The sequence below is a fragment of the Rhinatrema bivittatum genome, chromosome 3 (assembly GCF_901001135.1).
Source record: "Rhinatrema bivittatum chromosome 3, aRhiBiv1.1, whole genome shotgun sequence".
NCBI classification, from domain to species: Eukaryota; Metazoa; Chordata; class Amphibia; order Gymnophiona; family Rhinatrematidae; genus Rhinatrema; species Rhinatrema bivittatum.
The window spans coordinates 486,877,677-486,900,534 of record NC_042617.1 but is presented as its reverse complement, the minus strand read 5'-3'; the positions used below and the strand labels follow the sequence as shown (position 1 = coordinate 486,900,534).

The 22,858-nt window shown below is 50.4% G+C and overlaps 1 protein-coding gene across 1 annotated transcript in view; it reads left to right on the top strand.

Annotated features, from left to right (window-relative positions):
* TDRD6 (tudor domain containing 6) overlaps positions 1 to 22,858 on the top strand; it is a 408,994-nt gene that overhangs the window by 265,599 nt on the left and 120,537 nt on the right. Inside the window, 1 exon segment of the mRNA XM_029596059.1 lies at positions 3,404 to 3,562. Within this exon segment, the coding sequence (XP_029451919.1) occupies positions 3,404 to 3,562 (159 nt within the window).

Below are 22,858 nucleotides of genomic sequence, written 5' to 3'. Positions count from 1 at the left end.
CCTGGTACTTTCTAATCCCCAAAAAATCAGGCGGCGTTCGTCCATTTCTCGACCTACGTGCCCTCAACAAGTACCTCCACCAAGAGAAGTTCAAGATGGTAACCTTGGGTTACCTCCTTCCTCTTCTGCAAAAAGGAGACTGGCACTGCTTTCTCGATCTCCAAGACGTTGGGATAACTCCATCTCATTGCAGGTTCCTGAGATTTCTCGTAGGCCCCAAGCACTGTCAGTATAGAGTGCTACCATTCGGCCTGGCATCTGCACCATGAGTCTTCACCAAGTGCCTCATAGTAGTAGTAGCCTTCCTCAGGACTCAAGGTGTTCACGTCTACCCCTATCTAGACGATTGGTTGATCAGGGCTCCCACTCAGCTAGCTGCTCTGTCGTTCCTACGTCTTACTTTACACACTCTGACTTCTCTATGATTTCTCGTCAGCTATGCAAAATCCTGCTTAGTCCCATCTCAAACTTTATCATTCATAGGGGCAGACTTGAACACCTTGCAGGCAAAGGCATTTCTGCCTCTACAGCGAGCTCTCACTCTCATCTCTCTCGCACACCAGCTGCAGTCTGAGCACCGCACGACTGCACACCACTTCCTCATCCTGCTAGGACACATGACGTCCTCAGTACAGGTTACCCCAATGGCCCGCTTGGCCATGAGTCATGCAGTGGGCTCTAAGGTCACAATGGACTCAGTCCATCCAACCTCTATCGACCACTGTCCACATCACCGACTCACTTCGTCAGTCTCTAGCCTGGTGGCAAAATCAGATCAATCTCCTCCGAGGCCTGCCCTTCCAGGCTCCAGACCCTCAAATAATTCTCACCACCGATGCTTCCAACCTCGGCTGGGGAGCCCATGTCGCCGATTTGCAGACACAAGGAACTTGGTCTCCAGAGGAAGCCAAACACCAAATCAATTTCCTGGAGCTGCGAGCAATCAGATATGCTCTCAGGGTATTTCAGGATCACCTTTCCAACCAGGTCATCCTCATTCAGACTGACAACCAGGTGGCCATGTGGTACATCAACAAACAGGGAGGGACGAGTTCCTACCTACTGTGTCAGGAGGCTGCGCAGATATGGGCGGAGGCCCTCTCCCATTTGATGTACCTCAGGGTCACCTACTTGCCGGGAGTGGACAATGTGTTGGCAGACAAGCTGAGTCGCGCCTTTCAACCACACGAGTGGTTCCTCGACCACACTGTAGCGGACCCAATATTCCAATGTTGGGGTTACCTCCACATAGACCTCTTTGCATCACCTCAGAACCGCAAAGTAGAGAACCTTTGCTCTCTCACTCGCAGCCAACACTCTTAGCCAAGAGATGTGTTCTCCCTCTCATGGGCAACCAGTCTCCTATATGCATTCCCTCCACTTCCACTTCTCTTGAAGACTCTCGTGAAGTTACATCAGGACAAGGGACACATGATCCTGATAGCACCTCAGTGGCCTCGCCAGGTGTGGTTTCCAATTCTTCAGGACCTCTCCATTCGCAGGCACATTCCCTTGGGAAAGGATCCGCTTCTGATCACTCAGAACGACAGGTGCCTACGCCACCCCAATCTTCAGGCCTTGTCTCTAGCGGCCTGGGTGTTGAAAGGTTAATTCTTCAGCATTAACCTTTCATAGCCAGTTTCCCGTGTCCTGATTGCTTCACGGAAACCTTCCACGAGAAAATCTTATCTTTACAAATGGAACAGGTTTACATCATGGTGTTCTTCTCAATCCCTTGATCCTTTTACCTGTTCCACCACGAAGTTTCTAGACTATCTCTGGCACTTGTCAGAATCAGGTCTAAAAACGTCCTCCATCAGAATGCATGTCAGTGCAGTAGCCACCTTCCATAGAGGTGTCAGGGATATTTCTCTTTCAGTACAACCCCTCATAACACGTTTTCTGAAGGGCTTGCTTCACCTCAAGCCTCCACTGCACCCTCCAGCCCCTTCTTGGGACCTCAGTCTGGTTTTGGGAAGGCTCATGAAACCACCATTCGGGCCTCTCCAATCCTGTGATCTTCGCTTTCTCACATGGAAAGTGATTTTTCTTTTGGCAATAACATCTGCTCGCAGAGTTAGAGTTACAGGCCCTAGTTACCTATCTGCCTTACACTAAACTTCTGCAGGACCGGGCAGTACTCCGCACTCACCCTAAGTTCTTACCTAAGGTAGTATCGGAGTTTCACATTAATCAATCCATTATACTACCTACCTTCTTTCCCAGGTCTCACTCCAGTCCAGGAGAACAGGCTCTGCATACCCTTGACTGTAAACGTTCTCTAGCATTCTATCTAGACCGTACAGCTGCCCACAGGAAAAGCATTCAATTGTTTGTCTCTTTCCATTCCACCAAACTGGGGCAGCCTGTGGGTAAGCAAACTCTCTCCTCCTGGTTTCTGGACTGCATATCTTTTTGCTATCAGCAAGCAGGCATTCCGCTTCAAGACCGTGTTAAAGCACACTCTGTGAGGGCCATGGCGACTTCAGTAGCACACCTATGCTCGGTGCCCCTGTGGGGCAAATTAACTTTTAGTAATTTCGTGAGGAAAATTCCTGTCAGGAATATCTGCAGAGCTCCTTAACTGCGAGGCTACTGCTGTGCGGAAAAATAGAAGACTGAACAGGGACCCCTGCTGGCTGCAGGTTTAGTGCATGCTGGGCATGCCCAGTAGGTGCCAGTCAAAGTTCTAGAAACTTTGACAAAAGTGTTCCGTGATTGGGCTCCATCCTATGATGTCACCCATATGTGAGGACTAACATCCTGCTGTCCTGTGAGAACACCTGTTAACAGGTAAGCAACATTTGCTATACTGTGTATTAGCATCACTAGGAGATAGTACAGTCTTTCTTTGAATCAGGATGTCCTAGTCATTACTGTAAGGGATATTGTGCATGCAATTGGTACAAGTTGAGGTAGAGTTATGAATGGTTAGTAGTGCGGAGGGATTTGTAAATTACTGAATCAAAGAATCTTGCATTCATAACTAGGGAAAACTATAGGAGAAAAATGAAATGATTTGTCTGCTACATGGCAAATCTGTAGCAGAGTTGGCCATTTGTAATAATTAATTTCCATTTAATGAATCTTCATTTCGGAAGTACAAAATTACTTACCCAGATTCTCCCAGAACATTTTCTAGCTATTAGCATGAAACACAGAAAGAAATAAGTATATAACATGATGGAATATTTTCAGTAGGAATTTGCAATATTGAGTACAGTATGAATACATTGTGCCTGCAATCCAATGAATCTTAAATATAAGGCATAGCGACACTATTTTGGATGATGCAGCATACTTATGTATAACAAGGGTACATATTAACATCAAAGTTCTGCATCTAGTTAATCTTTCATTATGCTCTCTCAATATTGTATTTCCATTTATATTGTGATTTTAGAATCTACATCTACTACTTCAAGAATAAAAGAAGATGCTTTGTTGTGCTTAAGCAAATTGATGACATCTGAGATTGAGACTTCAAGTTCCCAAAGTGACAGCGAACAGTATATTGTTTTAGGAAAAGAAAAAGATTATATATACATTAACTCAGACCAAGGTATGCAGTCATTTATATTCCATAGATTCATTCCTAAACATGAAGCCCAAGGCCTTGTGCAGAATACATAATGGCTTTCTATTACTTTAAATTTAGCGTGGAATTTACCAGCCCCTAGAGCAGGTGAAAAAAATTAGCAGCAAAGATCCACAAGGAGGGAAACATTCTGACTTGCACTGCTTTTTTTCAACATAGTATGTGATATTGCAGCTCCAGAATCTTTTGCTAATATTTTTTGAAGTTTGTTGTAATACAGGTATATTTTTTCACCAGAAAGAAAATTTAAAGGACCAGTTTGGACTGAAGTAAAGTGACATGTTTAATTTTGATTTCTATTCTGCCATTTTTGTGATTGGTCATAAGCTTCAGAGCAGATTACATTCAGGTACTCTATGTATTTCCTTGTACCTACAGGGCTTACAATATAAGGGGTTCATTCATTAAGCCGCATTAGGCCAGTTACCGTACGATAAACGCAAAACTCAGCCCATAAATACTCTAAGGAATGAAAGTCAAATAATGTGGCTTTCCTAACAAAATAGCAAGCCATGTTGTTTGAATTAAAGTTAGCTCAAGAGTTGTAGCTACCTTACCCCAGGAGCATCAGGACATTAACGTGTGTCCTGATACTCCTGGGCCTTGTTTTAAAGGGGGCCAAAAGCCCTGAGTCAGCGCTCTCCCCAAAATTAGTATTAAAGAAAACAACAATGGGTCTCCATAGATGACCCCCCCCCCCCCCTTGACCCCTCATTAGCCCTGGAGGTGGTCTGTTATAAATACATTTTATAAATCTGTACCAGGTTGCATGCCTTCCCCTTCAATCAAAAAATCCAGCCCATGGAGGCTGGGACCCTTACCTCCCCAGGACCCCCTCATACTCACTAAATTAGCTCTTATGGTCCAGTGGGGCTCCGAGCACAACCTAGGCTCTGGGCCTGGTGATTGCCATTTTTCAAACGGCGCCACCCAGCCTTTACTATTAAGCTTAGTGAATGAGTCCCTAAGTTTGTACCTGAGGGTAATGGAAGGTAAAAGTGACTTGCTCAAGATCACAAGGAGAGTGGCAGAGGGATTTTAATCCTGGCTTCCGTGGTTCACAGCCTGCTACTCCTGCAAAACTATGTTCACATGCATCATTACCACTTAAAAACGAGCAACTGAATCTTAACTGAAAAGGGGCATTCATACAGAATTTCCCCACAACACAATGACTATCCCAATTTTGGGTTTTTTTTCCTAGTTTTCCTAGGACAAGCAGGATGGTAGTCCTGACAGATGGGCGACATCATGAGATGGAGCCTGGCAAGGAAAACTTTTGTCAAGGTTTCTAGAAGCTTTGACTAGCACACTGAGCATGCCACCATCCACCACCATCTCTTTTTTCGTGGTGCAATTTCCTCGCGGTTTTTGGAACTCTGCTTATTTTGCCTTTTTGTGCTCTAAATTTGCAATTGTTCTCCTCGTCCATCGTCAGGGTCCCCCTTTGCGGTCAGTGTATCCTCGGTGCAGTACGTAAACATTTTTATTCCTTCTTCATGGTCAATTCCTGGCATCCCACTTCTCGGTGGCCCCCGGTTAGACTGCACGCCGGTTGTTTTCATAGCGTCATCCAGCTTCTGTTAGTGCCCATGGATCCGCATGAGGTTTGCATCCTCAGCCTGTTGGCATCGCACGACGTCAGAGGTGTCAACTGTGTGATCAGATGACCCCCAAGGGCCGTCGTGCTTGCCTCGATAAAATGGAGAACGTTTTGGTGTCGTCAAATCTTCTCCATCCATACCCACATCGGAGTCATGGACACCGGGGCTCAAGGGGAATCGCTCGATACCCTTCCCCTCATCACACCCCCAAAGGCATCGACTACAGACCGAGGGGGTGGGTGAGCGGTCCCCCATGATCTCACCAGTTTCCAGGACAATTTATCCTCTGCCTCTTCAGCGCTGGGGAAAGACCAGGCTGAGCACCATGGGAAATCCCGCAAGCATAGACACTGATGGCTGTCAGCACATGACTCCGGTTCCGGTGCAGTGTTGGCGGCTGCTGTACCGCCACCGAAGCGACCCCCGTGGTATGGAGCCTCTATCCTCCGATAAAGAATAGAGGAGACACCGGTGATGCCTCATCCCCATCCTTCAGTCTTGTCCTCATCAGACTTTCAGGAGGAGTTGGACCGCAGGGTGCAGATTGCAATGCTCTGAGCTCTTCGGAGCATTGAGCCGCCCCCGCCACCAGCTGACATACCGGTGCAGAGTCTCTGCTGTCTATCCTGGCACCCCTGCTTGAGCGTCTGGATGTCCTCTTGGATGCCCTCCCGATGCAGCCGGTGCCTGAGGGACCCTCTGTTCCCCAGCGGCCACTGATGCCCCCCTTGGGAGTGATTCCCATCTTTGAGTCCTCAAGGAGGAAGATTCATTTGGTGTTGCAGTCCCGAAGGCTTGGTTCCCCGAGCCTTTGCACGGACCCTCCGGCCTCCCCCGGCCTCGCCCGCTTAGGTTCCACAATGACCTCAGCGAGAAAGAAGGACCTTATGACCTGTGGGGGATGATTCTTCAGAGTCCTCTTCTGAGGTCTCTGACAGCTCCCTGTCAGAGTCATCGCTACCAGAGGAAAGACATCTGTCTCCTCTGGAGGACCTTTCCTTTGCGGATTTTATCAGGGCCATGACCGAAGCTATCCCCTTCCAGTTTCTCATGGAGGAGGATGTGCAACATAAAATGTTGAAGGTCCTCCTATTTGTTGACGCTCCTAAGCAGATGATAGCTGTTCCCATCCACAACATCTTTAAGGATCTTCTCCTTCGGATGTGGGAACACCCGATATCCATCTCCCCAGTGAGTAGGAAGGCGGATGCTACCTACCTAGTACAGCAGGCCTTCGGTTTTGAGAGTCATTATCTCCCTCACCAGTCTGTAGTTGTGGTATCCACTCTCAAAAAGGCCAAACACTCCTGCACCCATTCATCTGCCCCTCTGGGTTGAGAAGCAGGTCCAGGAGCTGGCAGAACACCTGCTACAGCAGCAACTAAAGTCATTCTCTGCTGTCGTGCAGCTGGGTCTGGAAGCCGGGAAACACGAGGTGAGATCCACCTACGATGTCTTTGAGCCAGCAGCCCAAGTGGCCACCGTGGGCATCAGCACCCGTAGGATGGCCTGGCTCCGTACTTCCGACCTTCAACCAGAGGTTCAGGAGAAGCTAGCTGACCTACCATGTACAGGTGAAAACCTTTTTGGGGATAAGGTCAGAGATGCGGTAGCTCAGTTGAAGGATCACCGCGAAACCCTCCAACAACTCTCCGCTAGTGCTTCAGACCCTCCATTCTCTGCCAGGAAATCTTCCAGACCAAGCTCCAGGAAGTCCTTTTACCTGCAGAGGACCTATTACCCCTCTGCCTCTCGGACTTGCATACCCCATGCTAGCTGCTGGAGCATCCGCTCCCTCGATGTCAGATGCATACGCTCACATTGCCATCTTCCCCAGTACCTTTGCTTTGTGCTGGGAAAAGCTCACTACCAGTACAGGGTGCTCCCCTTTGACTTGGCCTCAGCCCCTTGCATCTTCACGAAATGCCTGGCAGTTGTGGCAGTACACCTCAGGCACCGTGCGGTGCATATTTTCCCCTACCTGGATGACTGGCTGGTCAAGAGCAACTCCTGCACAGGGGCGCTGGATGCTTTGGCCCTGACGATGCGGACGCTGAAATCTTTGGGTTTTGTCATCAAATACCCAAAATCTCACCTCTGCCTGCCTCCCTAGTTGCACATCATAGGAGTCAGGCTGGACACAGTTCAGGCAAAGGCGTTTTTGTTCCATGATTGGGCCCTGGCCCTTTCTTCATGGGCAACCTTCGTGCGCAGCAGTTGGGATGTGAGCGCACGCCTTCTGCATCACTTGCTGGGCCACATGGCGGCCTCAGTCCATGTTATCCCAATAGCCCACCTTTGTATGTGCAGCACACAATGGACGTTGCAGTTGCAATGGCAGCAGGCATCCCAGGACCTCGAGTCGTGTGTCTTGGTCACACAACCTCTGAAGATTTCTCTGTCCTGGTGGGTGAATCTCTCCAATTTAGAGCAGGGGATTCCCTTCCAGGCCACCCTGCCTCAGGTAGTGCTTACCACCAATGTCTTTCCTCAGGGCTGGGGAGCCCATGTGGACAGCATAAACACGCAAGGTCACTGGACTGCTCAGGAAGCTGTCTGCCAGATAAACTTCTTAGAGCTTCGGGCGATTCGTTATGCTCTCTGGGCTTTCCGATACCGGTTGTCCAACAAGACAGTCCTGCTTCAGACAGACAGTCAAGTCACAATGTGATATATCAACAAGCAAGGAGGCAAGGGGTTGTTCCTCCTCTGTCAAGAGGCGGTACAGATCTAGTCATGGGCGCTGCCGCAGGGGATGTTGCTGCAAGCAACGTATTTTCCCGGGACTCTGAACATGCTGGCAGACCGTCTAAGCCGCTCTTTCCAGCTGCACGAGTGGTCCCTGAATCCGAAACTGGTGGCCCGGATTTTCCACCAGTGGGGAATCCTGGATGTGGACCTCTTCGCCAACTCACACAACTAAAAGGTGAGCAATGTTTGCTCCCTGTTCACGTGGGAATGATGTCCAGCCTCCGATGCTTTCTCCCTTCACTGGGGAAAGGGTCTCCTGTACCCATATCCCCCTCTTCCACCCCTCTTGAAGACTCTCCTGAAGCTTCAACAGGACCGAGGGACCCTGATCTTCGTGGTACCCTACTGGTCCATTCAGGTCTGGTTCCCTCTCGTTCGGGATCTGTCGATCAAGGATCCCATCAGACTGGGGACTGTGCCCAATCTGATAACTCAGAACCAGAGCACTCTGCACCATCCAAACCTCCAGGCACTGGCCCTGACGACTTGGATGTCGAGCACCTAGTTCTTCAGCCCCTGGATCTCTTGGAACACATCTCCCAGGTGCTGGTGGTTTCTAGAAAGTCTTCCACTAGGAAGTCTTATGGATTGAAATGGAATAGGTTCTTCACTTGGTGTGTGGGGCATGGCTTAGAGCCGTTCACCTGCCCCCTCTCCTGGTTTTTGGACTTTTTGTAGCACCTTTCCGAGTCTGAGTTAAAACACCTTGGTCAGGCTTCATCTGTGCAGTTAGCACGTACTATCAGGGTGTTGCTGGCACACCCATAACGGTGCAGCCTTTAGTAAGTCGCTTTATAAGTGGTCTGCTTCAACTAAAGCCTTCTCTTCAGCCTCCTGTTGAGTCCTGGCTCCTCAACATTGTCCTGGCAAGGATCATGCATTTGCCCTTTGACACCTTTTGCTCCTGTGACCCGAAGTTCCTCACCTGGAAAGTTTTATAGTCCTGGTGGCGATCACTTCGGCTTGTTAGAGTTAGTGAGCTTCAGGCCTTGGTCACATACCTGCCATACATGAAGTTCCTGCCTAAAGTTGTGACTGATTTTCACATTAATCAGTCCATTGTTTTGCCTACGTTCTTTCCGAGGCCTCATTCCCTTCCAGGTGAATGGGCTCTTCGTACTTTGGATTGCAAGAGGGCTCTAGCTTTCTATTTGGAGAATGCAGTAGGTTACAGGCAATCCACTCAGCTCTTTGTTTCTTGTGATAAAGACAGGCTGGGAGCTGCAGTGGGCAACAGACCTTATCTAACTGGCTGGCGGACTGCATCAACTTCTGCTATGCACAAGCAGGCCTTCAGCTTGAAGGCCGAATCAAAGCTTGCTCTGTGAGGGCCATGGCAATGTCGGTAGCATACCTGCAGGCAGTTCCTGTCGCTGACATTTGCCAGGCAGCCACATGGAGTTCCATACATGCGTTTGCTGCCCACTATTGCTTGGATAAAGATGGTTGACAAGACAGTGCCTTTGGCCAGTCCGTCCTATGTATTCTCACAGGACAAGCAGGATAGTAGTCCTCACATATGGGTGACATCACAGGATGGAGCCCAATCACGGAACACTTTTGTCAAAGTTTCCAGAACTTTGACTGGCCCCTACTGGGCATGCCCAGCATGGCACTAACCCTGCAGCCAGCAGGGGTCCGCCTTCAGTCTTCTATTTTCTGTGCAGCAGTAGCCTCGCGGTTAAGGAGCTCTGTAGATATTCCTGACAGGAATTTTCCTCACAGAATTACTAAAAGTTAATTTGCCCCACAGGGGTCCCTCCTTTAACTTTTTCAAGCCGCGGTACTCCGGTAAGTTTTTACCCGTTTTTCCGTCAATTACCGTCGAGTTTGGCCCTCGCGGCCTACTAGCCGTCGACCGTACCGCGGCTCAATTTTTTCCATGGCATCTGAGTTCCGTCAGTGTCCGGACTGTAATCGCACTATGTCCATCACAGACCCCCATAAAGTCTGTGTAATGTGTCTTTGACGAGAGCACGATGTCTTGACCTGCACCAAATGTGCCCTAATGACACCAAAAGGTCACAAGGCCAGAATGGAGAAGATGGAACTTCTCTTCTGTGCTCAAACCCTGACTCCGTCTATTGCATCCACGTCGTCAGAACAGGCTCAGTCAACTTCGCGCCAGCATCGACCACCAGCCGGTGACCATCCAGCATTGACGACATATCGGCCTTCGACACCCTTTACTCCCCTTCAGGACCGAGGGGATCGTAGAGATAAACATCGCCACCGGCATCGAAAGTCTCGGACCATCGTAGGAGCGAAATCATTGACCTCGCCATCGTCCGAGCCGCTGTCGAAGAAACCCCGTCCAGAAAAGGCACCGACCTTTTTGGCGACCAGGTCACCGAGGCAACCCTCACCCGACAGGGTATTGGGAGCTGCGACTCCGCCTTTATCAGTGGTCCCTCCGGCTATTCCTCTGCCTCCTTCTTCTGTTCTGGAGCCGGGGCTGCTTGCTCCAGGTCTCCAAGAAGAACTGGACCGGATGGTTCAGGAGGCCATCAACAAAGCGATGCATCGATTCCAGGTTCCTCCGGCACCGGTACCGATTGCGGAACCGACCATCAACCCGATTCCAGCAGCGTTGGCTCCGCTGCTCTCGAGGATGGAAGCGCTTATGGCTGCTTTTCCACCGATGGACCCCGGGTCACCGATGGCTCAGGAGCCCTCCCCGCTTGCTTTGTCATCGGGAGGAGAAACACCGTTCTGCATCCCTCCATCGGGAGTTCTGACGATGCCTCAGCCATCGATGCCAATACGTCCGGCGCCACCGAGCCTTCCATCGATGCCCTCAATGCCTGCGCCGGTGCCTTCGATGCCTTCATTGGTGCCTCCACGCAGTCCTTTGGAGCCTAGACCAGGATTTTCAGGGATCCCACCTCCCCGTCCTCCTGTAGCTCCTAGAGGAACAGGTGCTGATCCCTACGATACCTGGACCGATGATTCTTCACCAGACACTGAGGATTTGCCTTCACCACCTTCACCTACTGAAAGCAGAAAGTGTTCTCCTCCAGAGGACCTTTCCTTTATAAATTTTTTGAAGGAGATGTCTGAATTGGTTCCCTTTCAATTACAGACTGAACAAGATGACAGGCATCAAATGATGGAGCTGTTAAAATTCCTGGATGCTCCCAAGGAAATAACCTCCATCCCTATCCACCAGGTTCTTCTGGATCTCCTCAAAAAGAACTGGGAACATCCTGGCTCTGTGGCCCCAGTCCACAGGAAAGGTGACACCACCTATCTCGTCCAGTCAGTTCCAGGTTTTCACAAACCCCAATTGGATCACCAATCTGTGGTTGTAGAATCTGCCCAGAAAAGAGCCATGAGATCAAAACACACTTCCTTCCCCCCAGGCAAGGAACAGAAATTTCTAGATGCCATTGGACGCCTTGTCTTCCAGGGAGCAATGCTCATCTCTAGAATCGCCTCTTATCAGCTCTATATGACCCAATATAATAGGGTCTTATTTAAGCAGATACAAGACTTAACAGACTCCCTGCCTCAGCAATTTCAAGATCAGCTCCAAACCCTAGTAAACAAGGGTTTTGAGGTAGGCAAGCATGAGATCAGATCATCTTACGGCATCTTTGACACTGCTATCAGGGTATCTGCAGCTGCTATCTCGGCAAGACGATGGGCCTGGCTCAAGTCTTCCAACCTTTGCCCTGAAGTACAAGACAGACTATCCGACCTGCCTTGTATAGGAGATAATCTGTTTGGCGAGCAGAGTCAACAAACAGTGGCGGAACTCAAGGATCATCATGAGACCTTAAGACAGCTCTGTCTGATACCTTCTGAGTGCTCTTCAAAACCACGCTTCTAGAAGGACTCTAAGAAGTTATTCTTCCGCCCGAAGAAATCCTACCCGCCACCATCTAGAGCTCGTTCTACGAGACCGTTTCAAAAAGCCCAGTCTCGTCAGACATGAAAACAAAAACCGCAAGCAGCTCCTCAGCCGGGCCCTGCTTCCGGTTTTTGACTCCTGCATAGAGAGCAGCAGCAAGATTGCATTGCCCCACATACCAGTGGGAGGTCGATTGTGCCATTTCAACAACAGGTGGCACTCCATCACTTCAGACCAGTGAGTCCTGGTGATAATTTCTCAAGGTTATCATCTGAACTTTCTTTCCATTCCACCGGACTCCCCACCTCTACTGACGTGGAGAACATCCAATCACTCCATCCTTCTGGAACAGGTCTCCCTCCTCCTCCACTCCAGGGCAATAGAACCAGTACCCTACTCTCAGCATGGCCTAGGGTTCTATTCCCGGTACTTTCTAATCCCCAAAAAATCGGGAGGCGTTCGTCCAATTCTGGACCTACGTGCTCTCAACAAGTAACTCCGGCAAGAGAAGTTCAAAATGGTAAGAACATGAGAACATGCCATACTGGGTCAGACCAAGGGTCCATCAAGCCCAGCAACCTGTTTCCAACAGTGGCCAAACCAGGCCATTAGAACCTGGCAAGTACCCAAAAACTGTCTATTCCATGTTACTGTTGCTAGTAATAGCAACAGTAACATGGAACAGTAACTTAATTAATAGCAGGTAATGGACTTCTCCTCCAAGAACTTATCCAATCCTATTTAAACACAGCTATACTAACTGCACTAACCACATCTTCTGGCAACAAATTCCAGAGCTTAATTGTGCATTGAGTGAAAAAGAACTTTCTCCGATTAGTTTTAAATGTGCCACATGCTAACTTCATGGAGTGCCCCCTAGTCTTATTATCCGAAAGAGTAAAAAACGGATTCACATCTACCCATTCTAGACCTCTCATGATTTTAAACACCTCTATCATATCCTCCCTCAGCGGTCTCTTCTCCAAGCTGAAAAGTCCTAACCTCTTTAGTCTTTCCTCATAGGGGAGCTGTTCCATTCCCTTTATCATTTTGGTCGCCCTTCTCTGTACCTTCTCCATCGCAATTATATCTTTTTTGAGATACGGCGACCAGAATTGTACACAGTATTCAAAGTGCGGTCTCATCATGGAGTGATACAGAGGCATTATGACATTTTTCGTTCTATTCACCATTCCCTTTCTAATAATTCCCAATATTCTGTTTGCTTTTTTGACTGCCGCAGCACACTGAACCGACAATTTCAATGTGTTATCTACTATGACGCCTAGTTCTCTTTCTTGGGTAGTAGCACCTAATATGGAACCTAACATTGTGTAACTATAGCATGGGTTATTTTTCCCTATATGCATCACCTTGCACTTGTCCACATTAAATTTCATCTGCCATTTTGTTGCCCAATTTTCCAGCCTCACAAGGTCTCCCTACAATCCACCACAATCCGCCCGTGACTCAACCACTCCGAACAATCCTGCATCATCCGCAAACCCGACCACCCCACCCGTCGCATTTCTTTCCAGATCATCTATAAATGCACTGAAAAGTAAGGGTCCCAATACAGATCCCTCCACTGCCCACACCCTTCCACTGAGAAAATTGTCCATCCAGTCCTACTCTCCGCTTCCTGTCCTTCAGCTTGGGCTCTCTCCTTCCTCTTCTACAAAGAGGAGACTGGCTCTGCTCTCTAAACCTCCAGGACGCATACACTCATATCGCAATAATTCCATCTCATCGCAAATACCTGAGGTTTCTAGTAGGCCCCAAGCACTATCAGTACCGAGTGCTTCCATTCGGCCTCGCATCTGCACGACGAGTCTTCACAAAATGCCTCGTCATTGCTGCCTTCCTCAGGACTCAAGGTGTTTACGTCTACCCCTATCTAGACGATTGGTTGATCAGGGCTCCCTCTCAGCAAGCTGCTCTGTTGTCCCTGCATCTTACCTTACATGCTCTAATCTCGCTAGGATTTCTCATCAATTACGACAAATCCTACTTAGCCCCATCACAAACCTTGTCGTTCATTGGGGCAGACTTGGACACCTTGCAGGCAAAGGTATTTCTGCCTCGACTGCGAGCTCTCACTCTTATCTCTCTTGCATACCAGCTGCAGTCTTAGCACTCCACGACTGCACACCACTTTCTCATCCTACTGGGACACATGGTGTCCTCAGTTCAGGTCACCACAATGGCCCGCTTGGCCATGAGTCATGCAGTGGACTCTTAAGATCCCAATGGATTCAATCCATTCAGCCCCTGTCGACCATTGTCCAGGTAACAGACTCACTCCGTCAGTCTCTCGCCTGGTGCAGAAATCAGGTCAATCTCCTCCAAGGCTTGCCCTTCCAGGCTCCAGATCCTCAAATAACTCTCACCACCGATGCTTCCAACCTCGGCTGGGGAGCCCATGTGGCCGATCTGTAGACACAAGGATCTTGGTCTCCAGAGGAAGACAAACACCAAATAAATTTCCTGGAGCTTCGAGCAATCAGATATGCTCTCAGGGCATTTCAGGATTGCCTCTCAAATCAAGTTATCCTGATCCAGATGGACAATCAGGTGGCCATGTGGTACATCAACAAACAGGGAGGCACGGGCTCCTTACTTCTGTGTCAGGAAGCTGCACAGATATGGGCAGAAGAAGCTCTCTCCCATTCGATGTATCTCAGGGCCACCTTCTTGCCAGGAATGGACAATCTGTTGGCAGACAAGCTGAGTCGCATCTTTCAACCGCACGAGTGGTCTCTCAACCCCTCGGTAGCGAACTCCATCTTCCAACAATGGGGGATATTCTCAAATAGATCTTTGCATCTCCTCAAAACCGCAAAGTAGAGAACTTCTGCTCTCTCATTCGCAGCAAACACTCTCAGCCCAGAGACACATTCTCCCTCTCGTGGGCAACCGGTCTACTCTATGCATTCCCTCCACTTCCTCTTCTCTCGAAGACTCGTGAAGTTACGTCAGGACAAGGGAACTATGATCCTGATAGCACCTCACTGGCCAGGCCAAGTGTGGTTCCCAATACTTCAGGATCTCTCCATTTGCAGGCACACGCCCTTGGGGAAGGACCCGCTTTTGATCACTCAAAACGACGGGTGCTTCCACCACCCCAGCCTTCACGCCTTTTCCCTGATGGCATGGATGTTGAAAGGTTAATCCTTCAGCCACTTAACCTTTCTGAACCAGTTTCCCATGTCTTGATTGCTTCACGGAAACCTTCCACGAGAAAATCTTACTCTTACAAATGGAACAGGTTTACGTTATGGTGCTCTTCTCAGTCCCTTGACCCCTTTACCTGTCCAATCACGAGGTTTTTGGACTATCTCTGGCACTTATCAGTCAGGTCTAAAAACCTTTTCCATCAGAATGCATGTCAGTGCGGTAGCCGCCTTCCATAAAGGTGTCGGGGATGTTCCTATATCAGTAACAACCCCTTGTAACACGTTTTCTGAAAGGCTTGCTTCACCTCAAGCCTCCACTACGTCCTCCGGCCCCTTCTTGGGACCTCAATCTGGTTTTGGGTCAGCTCATGAAACCAGCATTCGAGCCTCTTCACTCCTGTGATCTTCGCTATCTCACATGGAAAGTGATTTTTCCTTCTGACAATCACTTCAGCTCGCAGAGTTAGTGAATTACAGGCCCTAGTTACCTATCTGCCTAACACTAAACTTCTGCAGGACCGGGCAATATTCCGCACTCACCCTAAGTTCTTGCCTAAGGTAGTATCGGAGTTTATTCCAGGACAAGCAGGATGCTAGTCCTCACATATGAGTGACATCGGTAATGGAGCCCTTTACGGAAAAACGTCTGTCAAAGTTTCTATGAAACTTTTGACTGGCACCCAGAGTGCTTACTGAATATGCCCAGCATGCCATGATATTCCTGGCCACAGGGGTCTCCCTTCAGTCTTCTTTCTTCTGCGGAGCCGTTAGCCTCGCGGTTAAATTGGAGTCCTGTGGTGATTTTTTCACTACACTTAAAACTTTTCCAAAAAAAGTTAGAAAAACTTCCTACCGCAAGGGTCTCCCTTCCTTACCATTGCGGTAAGTTTTTCTCTTTCATTTTCGTCTGTTCCGTACCGTTTTTTCGCGCCATAGTCGTCGACGGCTGTCCGACTAAAATGGCCTCGGGTTTTAAAAAATGCCCAAACTGTGCCAGAAATATGTCCATAACGGACCCGCACCAGGAATGTGTGCTCTGCCTTGGTGAAAAACACGATGTCAGGTCCTGCAATCTCTGCGCCGAGATGACATTGAAGGGACGTCGACTCCGGATGGAGAAGATGGAGCACCCCTTTAAGATTCAATTGCTCCCAGCAGCATCAACGTCAGCCCAGTCATCCCCTACTGGATCGATTCGGCAAGTAATCCTTAAAAAAACAACTTCCAGTTGAGGCCGGAGATGCTTCCAATCCCTCCCCCTCGACATCGTCTAAGGCGTCCACATCGGGAAGTGAGAAGTCTAAGGAGAAGCATCGGCGCACACACGCCATCGACCCGATGCTCGCAACGTCATCGATGGATTCGGCCTCCTCCGCTAAGAAAGCTCGGTTGAGCGTGGAGTCTCCGAGGCCTACGATTCCAGGGCGATCCCCACCGACTCCGGTGCAGGGTACCGTACCTCCTCAGGGCTTGTTGCACCGTCAAGCGGTGCAACAAGTACTCATCAATACGATGCCAGCGCAGCCATCGGCACCGACTTTGCCATTGACACCAGCTCCAGTGCCATCGGAGCCCGTACCATCGATGCCAATGTCACCATCGATTCCGCCACCGATTCCATCGGTGCCGCCCTCGATTCCGGCATCGATTCCGCCGATGACGCCATCGATGCCACCCTCAGAAGTATCGCTTTTCCAACCTCTGATGCAGAAACTGGACACTTTAATCGATGCCATTTCCAGAAAACCGCAAGACATCCACGAAGAACCCATTCCAGGACCATCAGGAGTTCATAGGCCTCACCAGCCACAGTCTCCTCCATTTCCAACAATTCCAAAAGGTCCACCATCGATGCCTGAAAGGCCACCGCCTGTGTTCCACCCAAGAGATACTGGCACAGATACTGACACAGATATATCTTCAGACGAAGACATGCTTTCGGAACCATCACCTCCTGAGGACCGCAGAAAGTCTCCTCCAGAAGACTTATCTTTTTCCAACTTTAAGGATATGGCGGAGACTATCCCATTCCAACTGCAGTCTGAGATTCCAGACAAAAAACACTGGAGGTCCTACAATTCGTAGATCCTCCAAAGGAAATTTTGGCTGTGCCAGTACATGAAGTCTTACAAGAACTCATGTACCGAATGTGGGAACATCCTGGATCACTAGCTTCGGTCAATAAGAGATCAGATGCAACGTACCTGGTTCAACCAATTCCTGGATTCCAGAAGGCTCAACTACCTCACCAATCGGTGGTAGTTGAGTCCGCCCAGAAAAAAGCTAAAAGAGTGAAAACTCACTCCTCCACGCCACCAGGAAAGGACAGTAGATTCCTTGATAACTTAGGGCGTAAGATATTTCAGGGATCTATGTTGGTATCTCGGATTGCAGCTTATCAACTCTTCATGAACCAGTACCAACGTAATCTCTGGAAGCAGGTCCAGGAGCTCACGCAGACACTCTCTGATCAGTACCAGGAAGCCTTTTTTCAATTGGTGTATAAAGGCCTAGAAGCAGGCAAGCATGAGGTTAGGGCGACTTATGACAGTTTCGAAACTGCATCTCGTCTGTCAGCTTCTGGTATTACAGCTCGTCGATGGGCCTGGCTCAAAGCATCAGACTTGAGGCCAGAGGTACAGGAGAGACTGGCCGACCTCCCTTGTCTTGGTGATAATCTTTCTGGGGACAAGGTGAAAGAAGCAGTCGCCACGTTAAAAGAGCATACTGAAACTCTCAAGCAGCTCTCTTTAATACCTCAGGAGTCTCAACCTCCTTCTAGGAGACTTCCCAGATGGGATACCAGGCGTCCATATTACCCCCAACGACGCTACTATCCTCCAACCAGCCGTGCAAGACCATCTCGCCCAACTCAGCAACCTCAGTCTAGGCAAAGACCTTCCAGGCCTCAACCCCCTCCTCAGACTGCATCAACATCTGGGTTTAGAAAAGTACTCAGAGAGCAGAAACGCCAATCCACTCCCACACTTACCAGTAGGAGGTCGCATAGCATTTTTTCATCATGCTTGGACCTTCATAACTACAGACCAATGGGTACTTTCCATTGTAGCGCACGGGTACCGATTGGATTTCCTCACTGTACCAAAGGACACTCCACCAATCTCCTCTTACACAGTGAACCATCACTTCAAACTTCTAAAAACAGAATTTCCCAGCGTGTAGCAGATGGACTCAAAAAAAGTGGGTATAGTGTGCTCGTGCTAGCAGTTGGAGACGGATCTGACGTCAGCATGGGCACATATACCCCCGCAGGAAGTGCAGCGATTCAGTAATTTCCGTCTCCAAAGCAGTTTGGAGCTACCACACGCTCGCTGAGCGTTTCTTTTTCCAAATTCTAAATTCTTTACAGAAAGCTACCTGAAGACGAGCCCCGCACTCCTGCGGTGATACCATTCGGTCACTCTCCCAGTTGAGTTTCCCGAGGTGATTTCCGTGGTCCCTCGGAGGTGAGTGCCTTGGTTCTGTGGCCGGTTCTCGGCAGGGACCTAGCCACCGAGTGAGAAGGGCTCGGGCGCGGCCTAGAGGCAGCCTCGGTCCCGGCGTGGACTTGGCCCCCGAGCGAGACGAGTTCGGGCGCAGCCTAGAGGCAGCGGGTGCACCTCCTCGAGCGCGGCGGTGACGGTAATCACCCTCTCCCCCTGCAGCCGGAGACCGCCCGGATTGTAGCCGGGAAGCGCCGAAGACCAGGTAAGGCGTACATCTTTACTTGTTGGTCTCCGAGGAACCGAGGAGTAGCAGAGTCCGCCTACGTGGCAGCCTGCCACAGAGGTCGCCATTCGCCTGGTTTGGTTTGCAATACGCATGTTGATGGGCGCATGTTTCTAAGCGCATACTATTAGTCGCCAGATGCTAAGCGCATACTGTTAGGCGCCCGCCGCTAAGCGCATACTATTAGTCACTAGTTGCTAAGCGCATACGGTTAGGCGCCCGCCGCTAAGTGCATAGGCGCCAGTTGCTAAGCGCCCGTTGATAGGCGCCCGTGGATAGGCGCACGTTGATACGCACAAGTTGCTCGGCGCCCGTTGCCTCGGCGCCCGTTGCCTCGGCGCCCGTTCATAATAAGCGTCCGTGCATAGGCGCCAGTTGATAGGCGCACACTGATAAGCGCCCGTTCATAGGCGCCAGTGGATAGGCGTACATTGTTCGGCGCGCATATTACAAAGCGCAGACTCTAGCTGGGTTAATAGACGAGATGGAGCGTAAGAGAGCCCATGCGTCAGCGGAGCCGGCACCTCCAGTATCAGGCATAAGCCTCTGCTCTGCATGCAACCTCAGAGCCACACAGAGCGAGGAAGCAGACTCACTATGTGCCCAATGTGAAGAGGCCTTGGGAGCTCCAGGCCAGCACCGGTCGCAACCCAGCGTACTTGCCAGTTCCTCAGGGAACACCCCGGACCTAGCAGGCAGCGGGGAGCTGCCAGGGAACCCGAGAGACCTGGTGCCCCTATGGCCAGATTCGGCCTCGCTTTCCTGGGTGGAATTATTTAAGGGGATTCATGCCTTTGTCACAATGCAGGCTGCGCCCCGACCGGGTCCATATTATTTATTTATTTTTAGATTTTTATATACCGGTGTTCCTGTATTAAAATACAGATCACATCGGTTTACATTGAAACATAAAAATTACGCCAAGAGGCGGTACATATAACAAGGTTATAGAACTTGGAAAACATGGAAAACAGGTTCGAAAAATAATCCATATGTACCGGATGACCCAGCCCCTGGACCCTCAAGGCCTAGGCACGGCCGTTCGCCACCTGGAAGCCCCACTTATGGGGATTCAGATTGCCCTGAGGAAGACGAAGAGCCCCCCGAGGAGGGAGAATTTCCCTCGGGGATTGAACCATATCGGACCATGAGGCGCTTCTTTCTGAAAGAGGATCTTCCAGGTCTGATTTCTCAATGCCTGTCGGAACTGGCCCTTCCGGGCCATGACACCCCGGGGGAACCGAGAATGAACCCCCTGTTAGAGGGCCTGCGTCAAATGACTCACCATTTTCCCCTCCTACAAGCAGCACAGCAGCTAATCGATCTGGAATGGAATGCACCGGAAGCCTCATTCAAAGGGGGTCGGGCCTTGGCTGGCATGTATCCCTTAGACCCGGCAGCTAAGGAAATGCTGGCGTGCCCTCAGGTAGACGCCATAGTAAGCGCAATTGTGAAGGGCACTACCATTCCAGTGGAAGGGGGATGGCCCTCAAGGATACACATGACCGACGCATGGACGCCATTTTGAAACAAGCCTTTGAGGTGGCAGCCATGTCCCTACGAATTGCGACCTGCTGCACCGTGGTGACGCGTTCCTGTTTATCACAGGCCAGGAACAACACCCCGGGAGAAGAGTTGGAATCCGCTCTCTCGTTTCTCACTGACACAGCCTCCGATCTAGTCCGTACGGCAGCCAAGGGAGTATCATCCGCAGTGGCAGCCAGGAGGCAGCTCTGGCTACGTAATTGGTTGGCCGACTCCTCTTCCAAGACACGTCTCACGAAAATGCTCTTTAAGGGATCCCTCCTCTTCGGCAGCGACCTCGAGAAACTGGCCAATAAATGGGGTGCTTCTCCATTACCCCGTCTACCGGAAGACAGGCCAAAGAGGAGCCAGCGCCCATTTCCTAGACCATCCAGAGGTAGAAACTCGCAGCGCTTCAACCCATATAGGACTCGCTACCAAGCACCTCGTCCACAGGCCAGGAATCGGTCCTTTCGGACTAAGCGCAACAAGAGGGGAACCGCCGGCGCGGGTTCGGGTCCTGGCGGCACCCCACAATGACAATCAGCCGACCCATCCGGGGATAGCAGCCATAGGGGGCAGGCTAACGCTCTTCTACCACAGGTGGGTCGAGATTACCTCGGACCAGTGGGTCCTCGCCATCATCTGAGAAGGGTACTACCTGGACTTTCTTCGGCTCCCACCGGACAAGTTTGTGGAATCTCCTTGTTCACCCCTCAAGAGGGCGACACTAGAAGTTACCTTGCAAAGGCTCCTGTCCCTAAAGGCCATAATCCCAGTGCCTACAGGGGAGATACATTCTGGGCAATATTCCATTTATTTCATAGTGCCCAAGAAGGAGGGCACTTTCAGGCCCGTCCTGGACCTCAAGTCGGTCAACCGACACCTACGGGTCCCCAGCTTTCGCATGGAAACTCTGCGGTCTGTCAAATTCAGTACAGCCAGGGGAGTTTCTCACTTCCCTAGATCTGTCGGAAGCCTATTTGCATATCCCAATTCATCGGGATCACCAGCGCTATTTACGCTTCCAAGTCCTGAATCAACACTTCCAGTTCCGAGCTTTACCCTTCGGGTTAGCCACCGCGCCATGAACCTTTACCAAGGTCATAGTAGTAGTGGCGGCGTCCCTCAGGACAGAAGGAATTCTCGTCCATCCCTACCTGGACGATTGGCTGATCAGGGCAAAGTCCCCGGAGGAGAGCCACCAGGCAACCAACAGAGTTATATCTCTTCTGGAAAGCCTAGGATGGGTAGTAAACCTGAACAAGAGTTCCCTACAGCCTTCTCAGTCGCTGGAATACCTAGGAGTCCGATTCGACACCCAGGAAGACAAGGTCAGTTTGACCTCCAAGTGGAGATCAAAGCTCCGGAATCGTCTGCAAGCCCTGCTGAGCACCACTTGGCCCACGGCTTGGGATTACTTACAGGTCCTCGGCCTTATGGCATTCACTCTGGAGGTGATACCATGGGCACGGGCTCATATGAGACCATTACAACGCGCCCTCCTATCTCGGTGGAGCCCACGATCACAGAACTACACCACACACACCTACCTCTACCAGCCAGAGTGCGGAATCAGATACGGTGGTGGTTGCAGCCCGGCCACATGAGCCGGGGGTCAAGAATGTCCTCCCCAACCTGGATCCTGCTCACTACAGATGCCAGCCTGAACGGATGGGGCGCACACTGCGAAGAGCTAACCGCCCAAGGGCGGTGGAACAGAGAAGAGTCGGGATGGAACATCAACCGACTAGAGGCACGGGCAGTCAGGCTAGCATGCCTGCGATTTGCCCACAGACTCCGCAACAGAGCGGTCAGAGTGATGTCAGACAACGCCACCACGGTGGCATACATCAACCGACAGGGCGGAACCAGAAGCCAACAGGTATCCCTAGAAATAGGCCCCCTGATGACTTGGGCGGAAGCAAATCTCCAGGACATCTCCGCCGTTCACATCGCCGGGAAGGACAACAATACGGCAGACTTCCTCAGCAGAGAAAGCCTAAATCCAGGGGAATGGCAGATGTCGCCCACAGCTTTCCAGATGATTGTGGATCGGTGGGGGACGCCGGGCATGGACCTACTAGCAGACAGGTCCAACGCTCAAGTAGCCAGGTATTTCAGCCGCAGGCGGGATCCACTATCCCAGGGGATCGATGCCCTGGTACAGCCATGGCCGCAGGGGATCCTGCTATATGCCTTTCCTCCATGGCCCATGCTGGGCGCCATCGTACACAAGATTCAGCAGCACAGAGGCCTGGTTCTTCTAGTGGCCCCGGACTGGCCACGAAGACCCTGGTACGCAGACATGAGAAGATTACTGGCAGGGACTCCATTTCCCCTGCCTCCACACAGGGACCTGCTGCGGCAAGGTCCCATCCTCCACGAGGATCCAGCTTAATTCTCTCTTACGGTCTGGCCATTGAGAGGGCTCGACTGAAGAAAAGAGGATACGCTGGGCCGGTAATAGATACACTCCTCCGAGCACGCAAGTTCTCCACATCATTAACATATATAAGGATCTGGAGAGTATTTGAAGCCTGGTGAGAAACTCACAGCACCAATCCACATGCCGCGAAGATTCCTATCATTTTGGATTTCCTACAAGATGGACTTCAGAAGG